Source organism: Polyodon spathula, chromosome 2 (assembly GCF_017654505.1).
Source record: "Polyodon spathula isolate WHYD16114869_AA chromosome 2, ASM1765450v1, whole genome shotgun sequence".
Taxonomy (NCBI): Eukaryota; Metazoa; Chordata; class Actinopteri; order Acipenseriformes; family Polyodontidae; genus Polyodon; species Polyodon spathula.
Window position 1 is genome coordinate 71,270,332 of NC_054535.1, and position 12,041 is coordinate 71,282,372.

The following is a 12,041-nucleotide window of genomic DNA, read 5'->3' on the forward strand; positions in this document are numbered from 1 at the left end:
ACTCATCTTACTAAAGACACTGAACAGACTTCTTTCATTCGCGTATGCCACCTGTGTTTTCTAATATCCTGTCCAGTTTATCACAAGAGGTGATCAGCCTGAAATGCCTCTGTATGCCGATTGCACTGTGGTTCATCAACAGGTAAAAGTGCTGCTTGACCAGACCAGAGGCAGTGATTTATCAAGCTGCATGGTGGCTTTAAAATAATACATGGTGCGGCTGGTGATTGATTTTGGCATGTGTCACACTTTAGAGTTTATATGAATCTAGAGGACCACTTCTCCAGTTGTGATGTATGGGTTAGGGTAGACTTTATAAGAATCTAGAGGACCACTTCTCCAGCTGTGATATATGGATTAGGGTTACAGTTTATATGAATCTAGGGGACCACTTATCCAGTTTTGTTGTATGGGTTAGAGTTTATATGACTCTAGAGAACCGCTTCTCCAGTTTGTTGTATGGGTTAGGGTTAGAGTTTATATAAATATAGAGAACCACTTCTCCAGTTGTGATTGATGGCTAACTTACATTTTTACATGGGCATATAGGGGATGTAAGTCATGGTAATTAACTTTAACATTATACTCTCTGAATTTACATTTCAGCTGTGTTGGGGGATCCTGTCACTGATTTAACTTGTTTGTTCATTTATATGGCTGCCTAGTCGGAGTTTGTCATGTATTTCCTCACCTGGAGGACAGTCTCTAGTGATTTGTAGTTGCAGTGACTGGTGTTGCTGTCCCCTGTGTAGGTCTCATAGTCAGGAAGACCAGCCCTTGGGTTCTTGGAGCGCTGCACTGCAGTGATGGGCAGCTCCTTTCTGTGCACTGCAATGGTCTGTTACTCTCACTAGAAATTACTTGTTGTGTTGGCATGAATACCTGAGGGTAGAGAGTGGAGACATGTAATGGGCATGGAGCAGTAAATGAGATTCCATTAGCCAAGTCAAATAAACTGCCCTGTGGGAGATGTATAAGGAAGCAACAAAATTACTGTTATAAGAAAGAGTTCTAATGCAAATACATATTATCAGCACAATTGCTTACTAATGACCTGTATGGATTGTGGGCCTCTCAGAAGTATTATCAGCTGTTTGTTGCAATTTGGAAATGCCTGTGTGTTACTGTCCTGCTTCCTTAGTACAGTATCATGATATCAGTGCTACTTTGTTTCAGTGGAAAAGTAAAAAAGATGCAAAAACATCTCATCTTCTCATCTTGTATCCTCAGAAACCGACCCGCTACCGAAGAGCAGTAAGTTACGACAGTAAAGAGTACTTCATGCGGCTGCTCTCTGGAAACCCTGGCATGTATCAGCACTCCATGGAGCAGACTTCAGTGAGGGAGACCACTCAGCAAGAGCACGAGCATGGGGAGGATACCATTGCCAAGGTCAAAGGTAACTGCTGACAGATCAGCTTGTCTAGTCAAATAGCAGGCAGGTTCCTAACCTGCAGGAGTCTTTATCATCTTCAGAACAGCTTATCTAGTCAAAGAACAGGCGGATTCCTAACCTGCAGGAATCTGTCACCGCTTTCCATTTAAAATCGTGAACCATTCTGAACCATTGTCTTAGGCCACTGTTAAGGATGTGACATTAATTTAAAATGATCTGCCATTTCCTGAACCCGTCCAGTAGCAAACAATACCTGTAAGATTGTAACACATTGTCAGGGTTCGAGATGGGCTCGAATGCTTGTTAATTTGGTCTGGGACAGGTACATTGCACACATTAACATGCCCCCGTTGGCACATCTGTTTTTACTGCATTTTTTATTTTTTTTGTGCCCAAGGATGTGGGAAGTAGGAGTGCTGGTTGTGCGACTGCACCCCGAGTTAACCTTAGTTTATGTATGACCGTGGCAGATCTGCACTGCCTCAAGTAGGATGGCCCTGCGATGGTAGTGTTTATTGTTTCAACCTATCAGCATCAAGTATTGCCCTTTGAGGGCGTTTACTGTCCAGTCGTCTTGTAGCAGCTGGTTATGCTGTCTGATTTACATATCATGAAAAATATTCTCTATAGCATCCAGCACTCCATTTAATACAACCCAGAGTAGAGAATATTTGAATTGTGAACACGTCAACAGCTGTCAATAAACCAGCCATATTATAACATTGCCATGCTCCTTTTCACTTTGACGCACCAAGCCTTGTGCCATTTATGTTATTTTAATTTCATTTAACCAAAGTTGTGGAAAGTAATCTGTATTTTCAGTGCTGCTTTCTTCTCTGTCATGTACTATTTATTAAGTACTTTGTAAGCCTTTTTTATAACTTACTGTTGTATTACAAGTGTTTTAATCAACACACACATGTGAAAAGTGAACGAATCAATGTTAATGTGTAGCTGAAACATGGTTTAGTTTTGTATTTTTATAACTTCTTCAATGGTCACAATTAATGTAATGCCTCAGGGCTTGTGGTTCTGTGTTTGAGCTGTTTCTCTGTCTCAGGGCTTGTGGATTGTGGTTCTGTGTTTGATGTGCTGTCACTCTGCCTCAGGGATTGTGGTTCTGTGTTTGATGTGCTGTCCCTCTATCTCAGGGCTTGTGAAGCCCCCTCTGAGACGTTCCCGCTCCACTGCTGAGGGGCCGGACGAGGACAGCCAGGACCAGATGCAGGAGCAGCTCCTGGAGGCCGGCGCAATGGATGAAGAGGAGAAGACCAACAACAGCACCCTGCTACGGCTGCTGGAGGAGGGGGAGAAGGTAATGCACAGCGCCAGGGACTCAAACATGTTGGTATGGAGCAAGAAACAGAACCTGTTTGAAGTCTAGAATTCCACAGAATGTATCTGAAGCAACATCAGGTCCCTCTCACTGCCATTCATGCTCTCTCTATATGAGATCTTTCTCACTGTCATTCATGCTCTGTATCAGATCCTTCTCACAGTCATTCATGCTGTCTTTATCAGATCCTTCTCACAGTCATTCATGCCCTCTGTTTTCCCCGATGGAACCAAACCCATTTTTTTTGTTTATATAGGAAATTCCAAGTCAGTGTTCTTTCTTATCCTGTGCAATGAAATGTACATAACACCCCAAAAAACATGTCTGAAATACAGGCTTTTTGTATCCCTGGAACAGACAGCGAGAGAACATGTATTTTCTTGGGAGTCAATACTGGCACCCTATTCACTTGTGTGCTGACCTTATGGAATGTCATGAGTTCACATCCCAGTGAAAAGGCCTCTCTGTGTGCGTGCGTGCTTGCGTGCATGCTTGTGTGTGCACCTGCATGTGTTTTACAGAGTAGTTTGAAATATGCCTGGTAGTGCCCTTTGACAAGAAGCACCATGCGTTAAAATTAGAGAACAAAGAAGTTTTATTAGGAGAGAGCTGAAAACCACAGCTTACAGTGTATGTGGAATTGTAATATATATTTTTTAAAAAAAGCAAATGTTTGTGCATTTAGATTCAGCATATGTACAGATGTGCGCGAGTTCAAGGGCTTGACACCAGCGAGGGCCTCCTGTTGTTTGGAAAAGAGCATTTCTATGTGATTGACGGCTTCACAATGACAGTCACCAGAGAAATCAGGGACATTGAGACGCTGCCACCAGAGTAAGTGCATTTCACTTCCATACTGAAATGGTTTCAAACAGATTAGTATCAAACAATCCTTCTGTCAGCTGTACTGCTCCACAGATGAAACAGGAAATGTTGAAGTTGATGTCTTTTATTGAGCAACGTACACAATATACAAGATCTCAAGACCACTGTTAATTCATACAGTTCTGCATACAGGCAGTGTTTGTAGAAATGGGCTCTCTATATTTTCTTTATACATTGCATTCATTATTATGTTCAGTATTTAAAATGTTGGCTGTAAGGCATCAGTTACAAAGTTGCCCTAGATCTTGTTGCGTCATAGTAACTAGAATAACCACTGTGCTGTGTGTGCTTTTGTTCTTGTTTTTATAAGCATGCATGAAGCTATTATTCCCAGAGGGGCCAGGCAAGGTCAAAGCCAGCTCAAGAGAACCTGCAGTATTTTTGCTTATGAAGACATCAAAGAAGTGCACAAACGAAGGTACCTCCTGCAGGTAAGATGAGTGATGCAGTGGAAGGGAACTCCTTATGTTACATTTCTAGCTCCCGCTCCTGCAATGTGTGTAATTGATGGTCATGCTCTCCTCATATATGTATTGTGTTGCATTTGGAGGAAGAGCAGACTTCGTGCTGTATATAGTTGAGCTGTTCGTTTGGCTTTGTGTTGCATTGTCCATCATACACTCTGCTGTTGATACTGATATTCTTTTCCTTTTCTTTTTCTCAGCCCATTGCAGTCGAAGTATTTTCCGGTGATGGTCGAAATTACCTTTTGGCATTCCAGAAAGGGATTAGAAATAAAGTGTACCAGAGGTAACTGTTAAGCTTATGTTTTTGATATTTTTTCAGTTTTTTTCACCCAGCTCTTTGAATAATTCCTTGTTTTGTTTCTTTTCTCCCAGGTTTCTGGCTGTTGTGCCTTCACTGGCTGACAGTTCAGAGTCGGTTTCTGGTCAGCGCCCGAACACCAGTGTGGAGCAGGGGTATGTATTCCTAGTATAAAAGAGTAACACTGGGAAGCCTTTATATAACCACTTCTGTTTCTTAAACTTTTTTTCTTTGTTAAAGTTATTGCCATGATCTAGACATCACTGGCAGTCATCCTGTAGTTCAAGGCTACAATATCTTCCCCCCCACCCCCTTCTCTTTCATTACATTTCTTATAAACATGGTGTTGCCTGGTGCAATGCGAGTTCAGAAGTGTGAGCTCATCTGCATGGGAAGTCTAATTCACTCACACAGCCGCTGTTCCCATGAGTCCAATAGTCTAATTCACACACACAGCCGCTGATTTGTTTTAACCAGGGTAATTAAATATTTTTAAAACATATTTTAATGTATCTTCATGCAGACTATCTGAATACATGCAGATTATCTGAATACATGCTGGCTTGCTGACTATCTGAATACATGCAGACTTGCGAACTATCTCAATACATGCAGATTATCTGAATACATGCAGACTAGATACAGATAGTTACCTGAACCCTAACACTGCAGCGACTCTTATTGCAGTGATGTCACTGTTTAATAGATAGTTAACTGGACCCTAACACTGAAGCTACTCTTATTGAAGTGATGATCACTGTTTAATAGATAGTTACCTGAACCCTGACACTGCAGCGACTCTTATTGCAGTGATGAGCACTGTTTAATAGTTACCTGAACCCTGACACTGAAGCGACTCTTATATCCAGTAGGGAAATAGCTGGCAGAGCTGACTCGAATGCAGTTTTCTGGATTATGAAGCATTCCTAAAGTTTATATTCCTGTCAAGTAAAATGTGAATCATTTCAATGTATATACTTTGTTATCCTTAGCTCTGGTCTGTTGAGTACATTGGTTGGAGAGAGGTCTGTGACACAGAGATGGGAGGTAAGTTCATGGTTTTACTTCAGGCTCTTAAGATTTGATGTATTTTATATCACAAAAGATGCAGGGACAGACTGGATGAATTAGTATCCCCAGCACTGGGAGAGACCTTTTCCTTTGTCTCCTACAGAGAGGAGAGATCAGCAATTTCCAGTACCTGATGCATCTGAATACATTGGCTGGCAGGTCCTACAATGATCTCATGCAGTACCCAGTCTTCCCATGGATCCTTGCGGACTATGATTCAGAGGTAATAAAAGAAACGGCTGCATTATTCATTGGGAGATTCTGGACAAGACATTTAAGGGACCATTTGAGTTTAACCAATGTATAGTTCTGAGGGATGCGTTGTTCAAAACACAGAAGGTGAATTGTATATTAATGTTGACTCCAGTTTCAGTCTTCTTTCTACTGAATTCTGATTGTATATTAATCTTGACTCCAGTTTCACGCTTCTTTCTACTGAATTCTGATAGTATGTTAATGTTGATTCCAGTTTCACCCTTTCTACTGAATTCTTATTGTATATTAATGTTGACTCCAGTATCACCCTTCTTTCTACTGAATTCAGAACCTTCGTTGTAGTGGAATGTGATCTTTAGGCCTAGCTGAGCTTTAGAAAATGCCTCTGCTGAAGATGAAGCGTGAAGTGTGTGCATGCTAGCTTCAGGCACTGTTTTTAATCCTGCAAAATGCAGACTGTGTAAAGAACTCTTTTCAAAACATCTTCTAGGAACTTGATCTCACCAATCCCAATACGTTCCGAAACCTAGCTAAGCCAATGGGAGCACAGACTGATGACAGGCTGGCCCAGTATAAGAAGAGATTCAAAGACTGGGAGGACCCTACTGGTACTGATTGTATTTCATAACCCTTTGCTACATTGCTATGGTGTTGAAGTGTTCATTCAAATGAATGTCCATTAAAACTCACAGATAATGCGATTTCGAGCATTCCAGTGGTGCTGGCAGCAGATTAAACTGTAAGACATATTCTTTATATTGAAAAACAAGGCAATCGTCTAACTAACTCAAAAATGCACACTTGGAATAGCACTGTGAAAATGAATAATACTGTACTCCTAAAGCCTGCGATATTTTGTTGTAATACAATGTAATAAGTGTCATAGGATCTAATTTGATTTGTAGAGAAGACAAAAAAACATTAAAGCCAGAAGAATGCAGGTTTTTAATGTGATGCATTGTGTTTCCATGCTGTTAAATAGTCATTGAGGCTGCTTTATTGATGTATTTTACACATGTAATTCCCAGGTGAAACTCCAGCCTATCATTATGGGACACACTACTCCTCTGCCATGATTGTGGCTTCCTATCTGCTTAGAATGGAGCCTTTCACCCAGATCTTCTTAAGACTGCAGGTCATTGTCTGGAATTGTTGGATCTGCTTTTAATGTCATTGCTAATCTGTGTTTGGGATGAAACTTGAGTGTTGGTAGATATGAGTGTGTATTTCTTAATGATCATTACATTCAAGCCATGTGTGCTTTTATTTATTTTTTACTTGTATAGTTAATGAAGGCATTCAACTGTACTGTTCAGTGCTAATACACTAGATTAACGCATTATAAAAGCAGGTACAGAAAGTGGAGTTCTTTCTAGTTCAATAAGGAAGCTTGTCTAATTGCCTTCCTGTAGTCTATAAAATGCCCATTTTTCATGACTGGTGGGGAGGAGGGAGAATATGAAGCTTCTTGTGCTTCACATGCCAGGCAGCTCTGCTTTCATATATGCTGTGGGTCTAGAATGTTTGCCAGACAGTTTTTTTTTTTTTTTTTTTTTTTTTGGTTAAATATATATAAAAGAAGTTTAGTTTCTTAACATTTCAGCACAACTTGGTCAACATTGAATTAAACCCCAGCATCAGTTCATTTCTTACAGGAATTTTTGGAGCATAACGATCACCGTTATTGCAAGTTTTAGGATATGTTTTGGTGTGACATGGTGTCTTGTGTTCAATGTGTGCTGGGGTCATAGTATTCTAAATATACCACGGCATTGAACAAAAGGGTCAGGTTGTTCAAGAGGGGCAGACTGTATAAGAGGGGCAGGTACCTTTGAGTTATTGCTTAGGTATCCTTGCTGTTGACTTCCTGTAAAGATTCAAGTACAAATATTGTGAAAAACAAGTGATTTTTACTACACTAACAAAAATCATCAAATGAAAATACCCATTTGTAGTTTGAAAGTACCACATAAATACAAAAAGAACCCAAACTCAGCATCCTTGTTTTTGCAGGGTGGGCACTTTGACCTTGCTGACAGAATGTTTCACAGTGTGCGAGAGGCCTGGTATTCTGCAGCAAAACACAACATGGCCGATGTCAAGGAACTCCTCCCCGAATTCTTCTACCTTCCCGAGTTCCTCCTCAACTCCAACAACTTTGACCTAGGTGAGAGCAAAGCTCTACGAGGGTTATGAACAGCTCTTTCTTGTGAAAGAGCTAGCTACATCAACAAGGTACAATAAAAAAATCACTGTTCAAAAGTAGGAATTGGACTGTATTTGTATGGTGACTGATGTTCTCTCTATCTGTGTTTAATGGTAATAGGTGCTAAACAGAATGGCACCAAGCTGGGGGATGTGATACTGCCCCCATGGGCTAAAGGGGACCCAAGAGAGTTCATCCGTGTGCATCGAGAGGTAATGAAGGGCTTTCTCCAGCACAATTACTGGATTACTGTTTGGGTTATGATGGTTTTTCAAATACAAGTGCAATAGCAATTTTATTATCTTTTATTGACCGATTTGAAGCTCCCTGAACAAGTACGGTAAGTGGTTCCGAAATGTAGTAGTGTATTAGTCTCCTGCAGTATGGTGGAAACATTAGAAAGGATGAGGGCTCTGCAGCTATGGTTTAGGAGTGGGATTGTAGGCAGGACCTGTTAAATGTTAGTACTGTACCTGTAAAATGTTTTTTTCTTATAGAAATCGTGTCAAATCAATGTTCATTTGAAGGTGTAACTCACGTGTGATGGACACTGTATAAAGATTGTGTGCAAATGTGTAATGTGTGATCTCCAATTCCAGGCACTGGAGTGTGACTATGTCAGTGCACACCTGCATGAATGGATAGACCTGATCTTCGGTTACAAACAGCAGGGCCCTCCGGCAGTGGAGTCTGTGAATGTCTTTCATCACCTCTTCTACGAGGGCCAGGTGGACATCTACAACATCAATGATCCGCTCAAAGAGACGGCTACAATAGGATTCATTAATAACTTTGGGCAGATACCCAAGCAGGTAGCCTTTTTGACAGCTGCTTGCACCAATTCCTAATTTCACCACTGACATTATTCCCTATCCAGTGCTCTTTATAGAGGGCAGTGCCTGGCTCCTGTGCTCTCGATACAGTGCAGTGCCTGGCTCAGGTGCTCTCGATGCAGGGCAGTGCCTGGCTCAGGTGCTCTCGATGCAGGGCAGTGCCTGGCTCCGGTGCTCTCGATGCAGGGCAGTGCCTGGCTCCGGTGCTCTCGATGCAGGGCAGTGCCTGGCTCCGGTGCTCTCGATGCAGGGCAGTGCCTGGCTCCGGTGCTCTCGATGCAGGGCAGTGCCTGGCTCCGGTGCTCTCGATGCAGGGCAGTGCCTGGCTCCGGTGCTCTCGATGCAGGGCAGTGCCTGGCTCAGGTGCTCTCGATGCAGGGCAGTGCCTGGCTCCGGTGCTCTCGATGCAGGGCAGTGCCTGGCTCCGGTGCTCTCGATGCAGGGCAGTGCCTGGCTCCGGTGCTCTCGATGCAGGGCAGTGCCTGGCTCGATTGCACCTGTGGAGAGCATGTCAGCCTGCTGGTATCTGTTTGAGTTGTAGTTTTCTAGAGGGAGAGATTAAAGCTTGTCTTGTTTGGTTCCAGTTGTTTAAGAAGCCTCATCCACCCAAGCGAGTTCGGAGCAGGTCCAATGGAGATGTCCCAGGGATACCGGCATCTGTGGGTTCTGCTGGGGACAAGATCTTCTTCCATCACTTAGACAACCTGAGGCCTTCACTGGCCCCTGTGAAAGGTGAGGCGCCCCTGAAGATATTATTATATAATATATTATATATATTTTACAAGCCACTGTCTTTTTTGTGTTCAGATGATATTATCCAAAGCTGTCAACAAAGAATGAGTAATTTTATATTATTATTATTATTATTATTATTATTATTATTATTATTCTTGAAGTGTCTAAGAGGTTTTCCCAAAGTGAAAGTTGGTATCTGTAGGGTGTTCCTAGCCAGTTCCGTAATAAAGTTCTTCAGCATACATTTAGTTTAATTTAACATGTAAACTGACACACTGCCTCAGATAAAGCATTCACTCAGGTTTGGAAGTATGTGTCCCATCTCTTTCTGAAGCGTTTTGGGTTCTCTTGTTCCTAGAACTCAAGGAGCCAGTGGGACAGATCGTGTGCACAGACAAAGGCATCATGGCCGTGGAACAGAACAAGCTTCTCACTCCGCCAGCCTGGAACAAGACCTTCGCTTGGGGCTACGCAGACCTCAGCTGCAGGCTGGCACATTACGAGTCTGACAAGGTTGGGATGAGTCAGTCCAGCACCGTTCTGTTGCCTGTTACACTGGCTTGGAATAGCTGCTCCACTGCTTTTTAAAGCTGGGTTTGCTGTGGTCTATGTGGGCATGTGTAGAATTCACAAGCCTCTGAAGGCTTGCAGACATTGGATTCTTAGCAAGCAGATTGTCACTTACTCAGCTCCCTTTGTTGTGCTTCTGTGTTGAGTGTACTCGTTTAATAATGTTCCCTTTAATACAATACTTTCCTTTATTGCCATAAAATAAGTAAGAGCTGTTTCGAGATGAGAGAACGATGGTGATGCATTGAGCTTCTGTTGGAATTTAGTGTGAAGATATTTGTAGGATGGCGGGCATTAAATAAAACTGATGTCACATTAAATATCATCTCTTCTTCAATATACAGCATTTCAAATCTCCTGTTTAGGCATGCTTTTATCTAATTCTATATCCAGGAAGCATTTCTCCTGTGATGCTCAGCTATAAGAGGGGTATATTCTGCCCTCTGCTGGACACCCCTGCTATACAGATGGAATAGCAATTAATACAGTCCGCACTCGGATATCCATTGGTTAATACAGGTATGTGTGGTCAGCGCGTTTGGAACCTTAACACAATTCTTAATTCAGTTAGGGATATATATATATATATATATATATATATTATATAGATATATATATATATATTATATATATATATATGGGGATTAACTTAATTTTTAACACATGGACAAATTAATGCACTTACCCGCCACACATGATTTCCAACTCCGTCACTATTTGTCTGATACAAAGCCCATCTCTTCAATGTTAAAATTTAACCGTTACAGTCCGCATTTTTATTTGATTTATTTTCTGGCATGGCAAATCAGTTTTTATTGTGCACTGCAGTTACGCAGCGTTTCCTTCAAAAACAAAGCAAAGCTTTAGTTGTTTTTGTGCATTTTCAAGTGAACTGTGACATTAGGGCCTTGTCGAGCATTATATTCTGCAATTTTGAACACTGACCACGGATACTGTTTTAATTCAGGAAACCTGGTGTTTATTTTTTCTTGTTTTTTTTTTTAATCTTTTGTTAAATTGCATTACCTTTTACGTTGTACGCAGTTCTGTGCATGGGTAACATTTTGATTTCATTTTGTTGTTGGGTCGTTAACAGGGAATTTTACATACTGCTACAATACATACCGGATTTAAAAGTATGTACTATATTACAGTCCATGTGTAGTCTCTTTTGGCAAGTGACATTTTCAGAATCATATCGTTCAAAAAATACATTAAATTACAACTTCTGTTGAAAATATATTACTGTACCAACAAAAACTACAGTTCATCTAAATGGAAGCATGCTTATTTTAAAACAGTCCTTTCAGCTAAGTATTTTTGACATTGTATCTGTGTTCCGTGAAAAAAACGGACAAGTTTTTATCTTTTACTGCTGCGTTCTTCCCCCAAGTCGTGCGCAAACAAATTTCAATGAAAGAATCAACTTCTGTTTGTACAATTCCTCAAACCAAAGTCATATTTTTTTATTACAAAATGTGTCTGTGTGTGTGTGTGTGCAGGGCAGGGGGTTGTTTGGGTGGTAGGGGGCAGGTTACAACGTGCTCACCTACATACATGTCAACTCAGGTGAAATAATCAGATATGCATCACACTCGTTTAACTGTCCCTGAAGTCAAAGTTTTATAAGGTTGGATATGTGAGTGTTGACTGTAGTGTACAGAATTGTCAGGAATGTGCTTTGATTTGATCTTTCTTAATACGTTAATCTCCCTTTAAGGCAGGCCGATTTACGATTGAGATAAATCACTGACAACGCATATCAAAGACAAAATAATGTAATCAATACAGTACAAGTGCCTGATGAAGTTCTATTGAATTGATTTCCTCTTGCAGGCTGTTACCGTGTACGAGTGCCTGTCTGAATGGGGTCAGATCCTCTGCGCCATTTGTCCAAACCCAAAGCTGGTCATTACAGGAGGAACAAGCACTGCAATCTGTGTGTGGGAGATGGGAACTTCAAAAGAGAGGGCAAAAACACTCACACTGAAACAGGTGAACTGGTTCAACATTGACTGTCTTCTCTCA

The 12,041-nt window shown here is 41.3% G+C and overlaps 1 protein-coding gene across 2 annotated transcripts in view; it reads left to right on the forward strand.

Moving 5' to 3' along the window:
- Window positions 1-12,041, forward strand: part of LOC121299887 (WD repeat and FYVE domain-containing protein 3) — a 98,943-nt gene that overhangs the window by 69,036 nt on the left and 17,866 nt on the right. For both annotated transcript variants that reach the window (XM_041228085.1, XM_041228095.1), the window contains 16 exons: window positions 1,231-1,399; window positions 2,548-2,711; window positions 3,418-3,566; window positions 3,928-4,048; window positions 4,282-4,367; window positions 4,457-4,537; window positions 5,375-5,429; window positions 5,557-5,676; window positions 6,160-6,277; window positions 6,698-6,804; window positions 7,683-7,836; window positions 7,996-8,087; window positions 8,475-8,687; window positions 9,293-9,440; window positions 9,802-9,956; window positions 11,850-12,008. In XM_041228085.1, coding sequence (XP_041084019.1) covers window positions 1,231-1,399; window positions 2,548-2,711; window positions 3,418-3,566; window positions 3,928-4,048; window positions 4,282-4,367; window positions 4,457-4,537; window positions 5,375-5,429; window positions 5,557-5,676; window positions 6,160-6,277; window positions 6,698-6,804; window positions 7,683-7,836; window positions 7,996-8,087; window positions 8,475-8,687; window positions 9,293-9,440; window positions 9,802-9,956; window positions 11,850-12,008 — 2,091 coding nt within the window. The remainder of the gene's footprint in view (window positions 1-1,230; window positions 1,400-2,547; window positions 2,712-3,417; window positions 3,567-3,927; window positions 4,049-4,281; window positions 4,368-4,456; window positions 4,538-5,374; window positions 5,430-5,556; window positions 5,677-6,159; window positions 6,278-6,697; window positions 6,805-7,682; window positions 7,837-7,995; window positions 8,088-8,474; window positions 8,688-9,292; window positions 9,441-9,801; window positions 9,957-11,849; window positions 12,009-12,041) is intronic.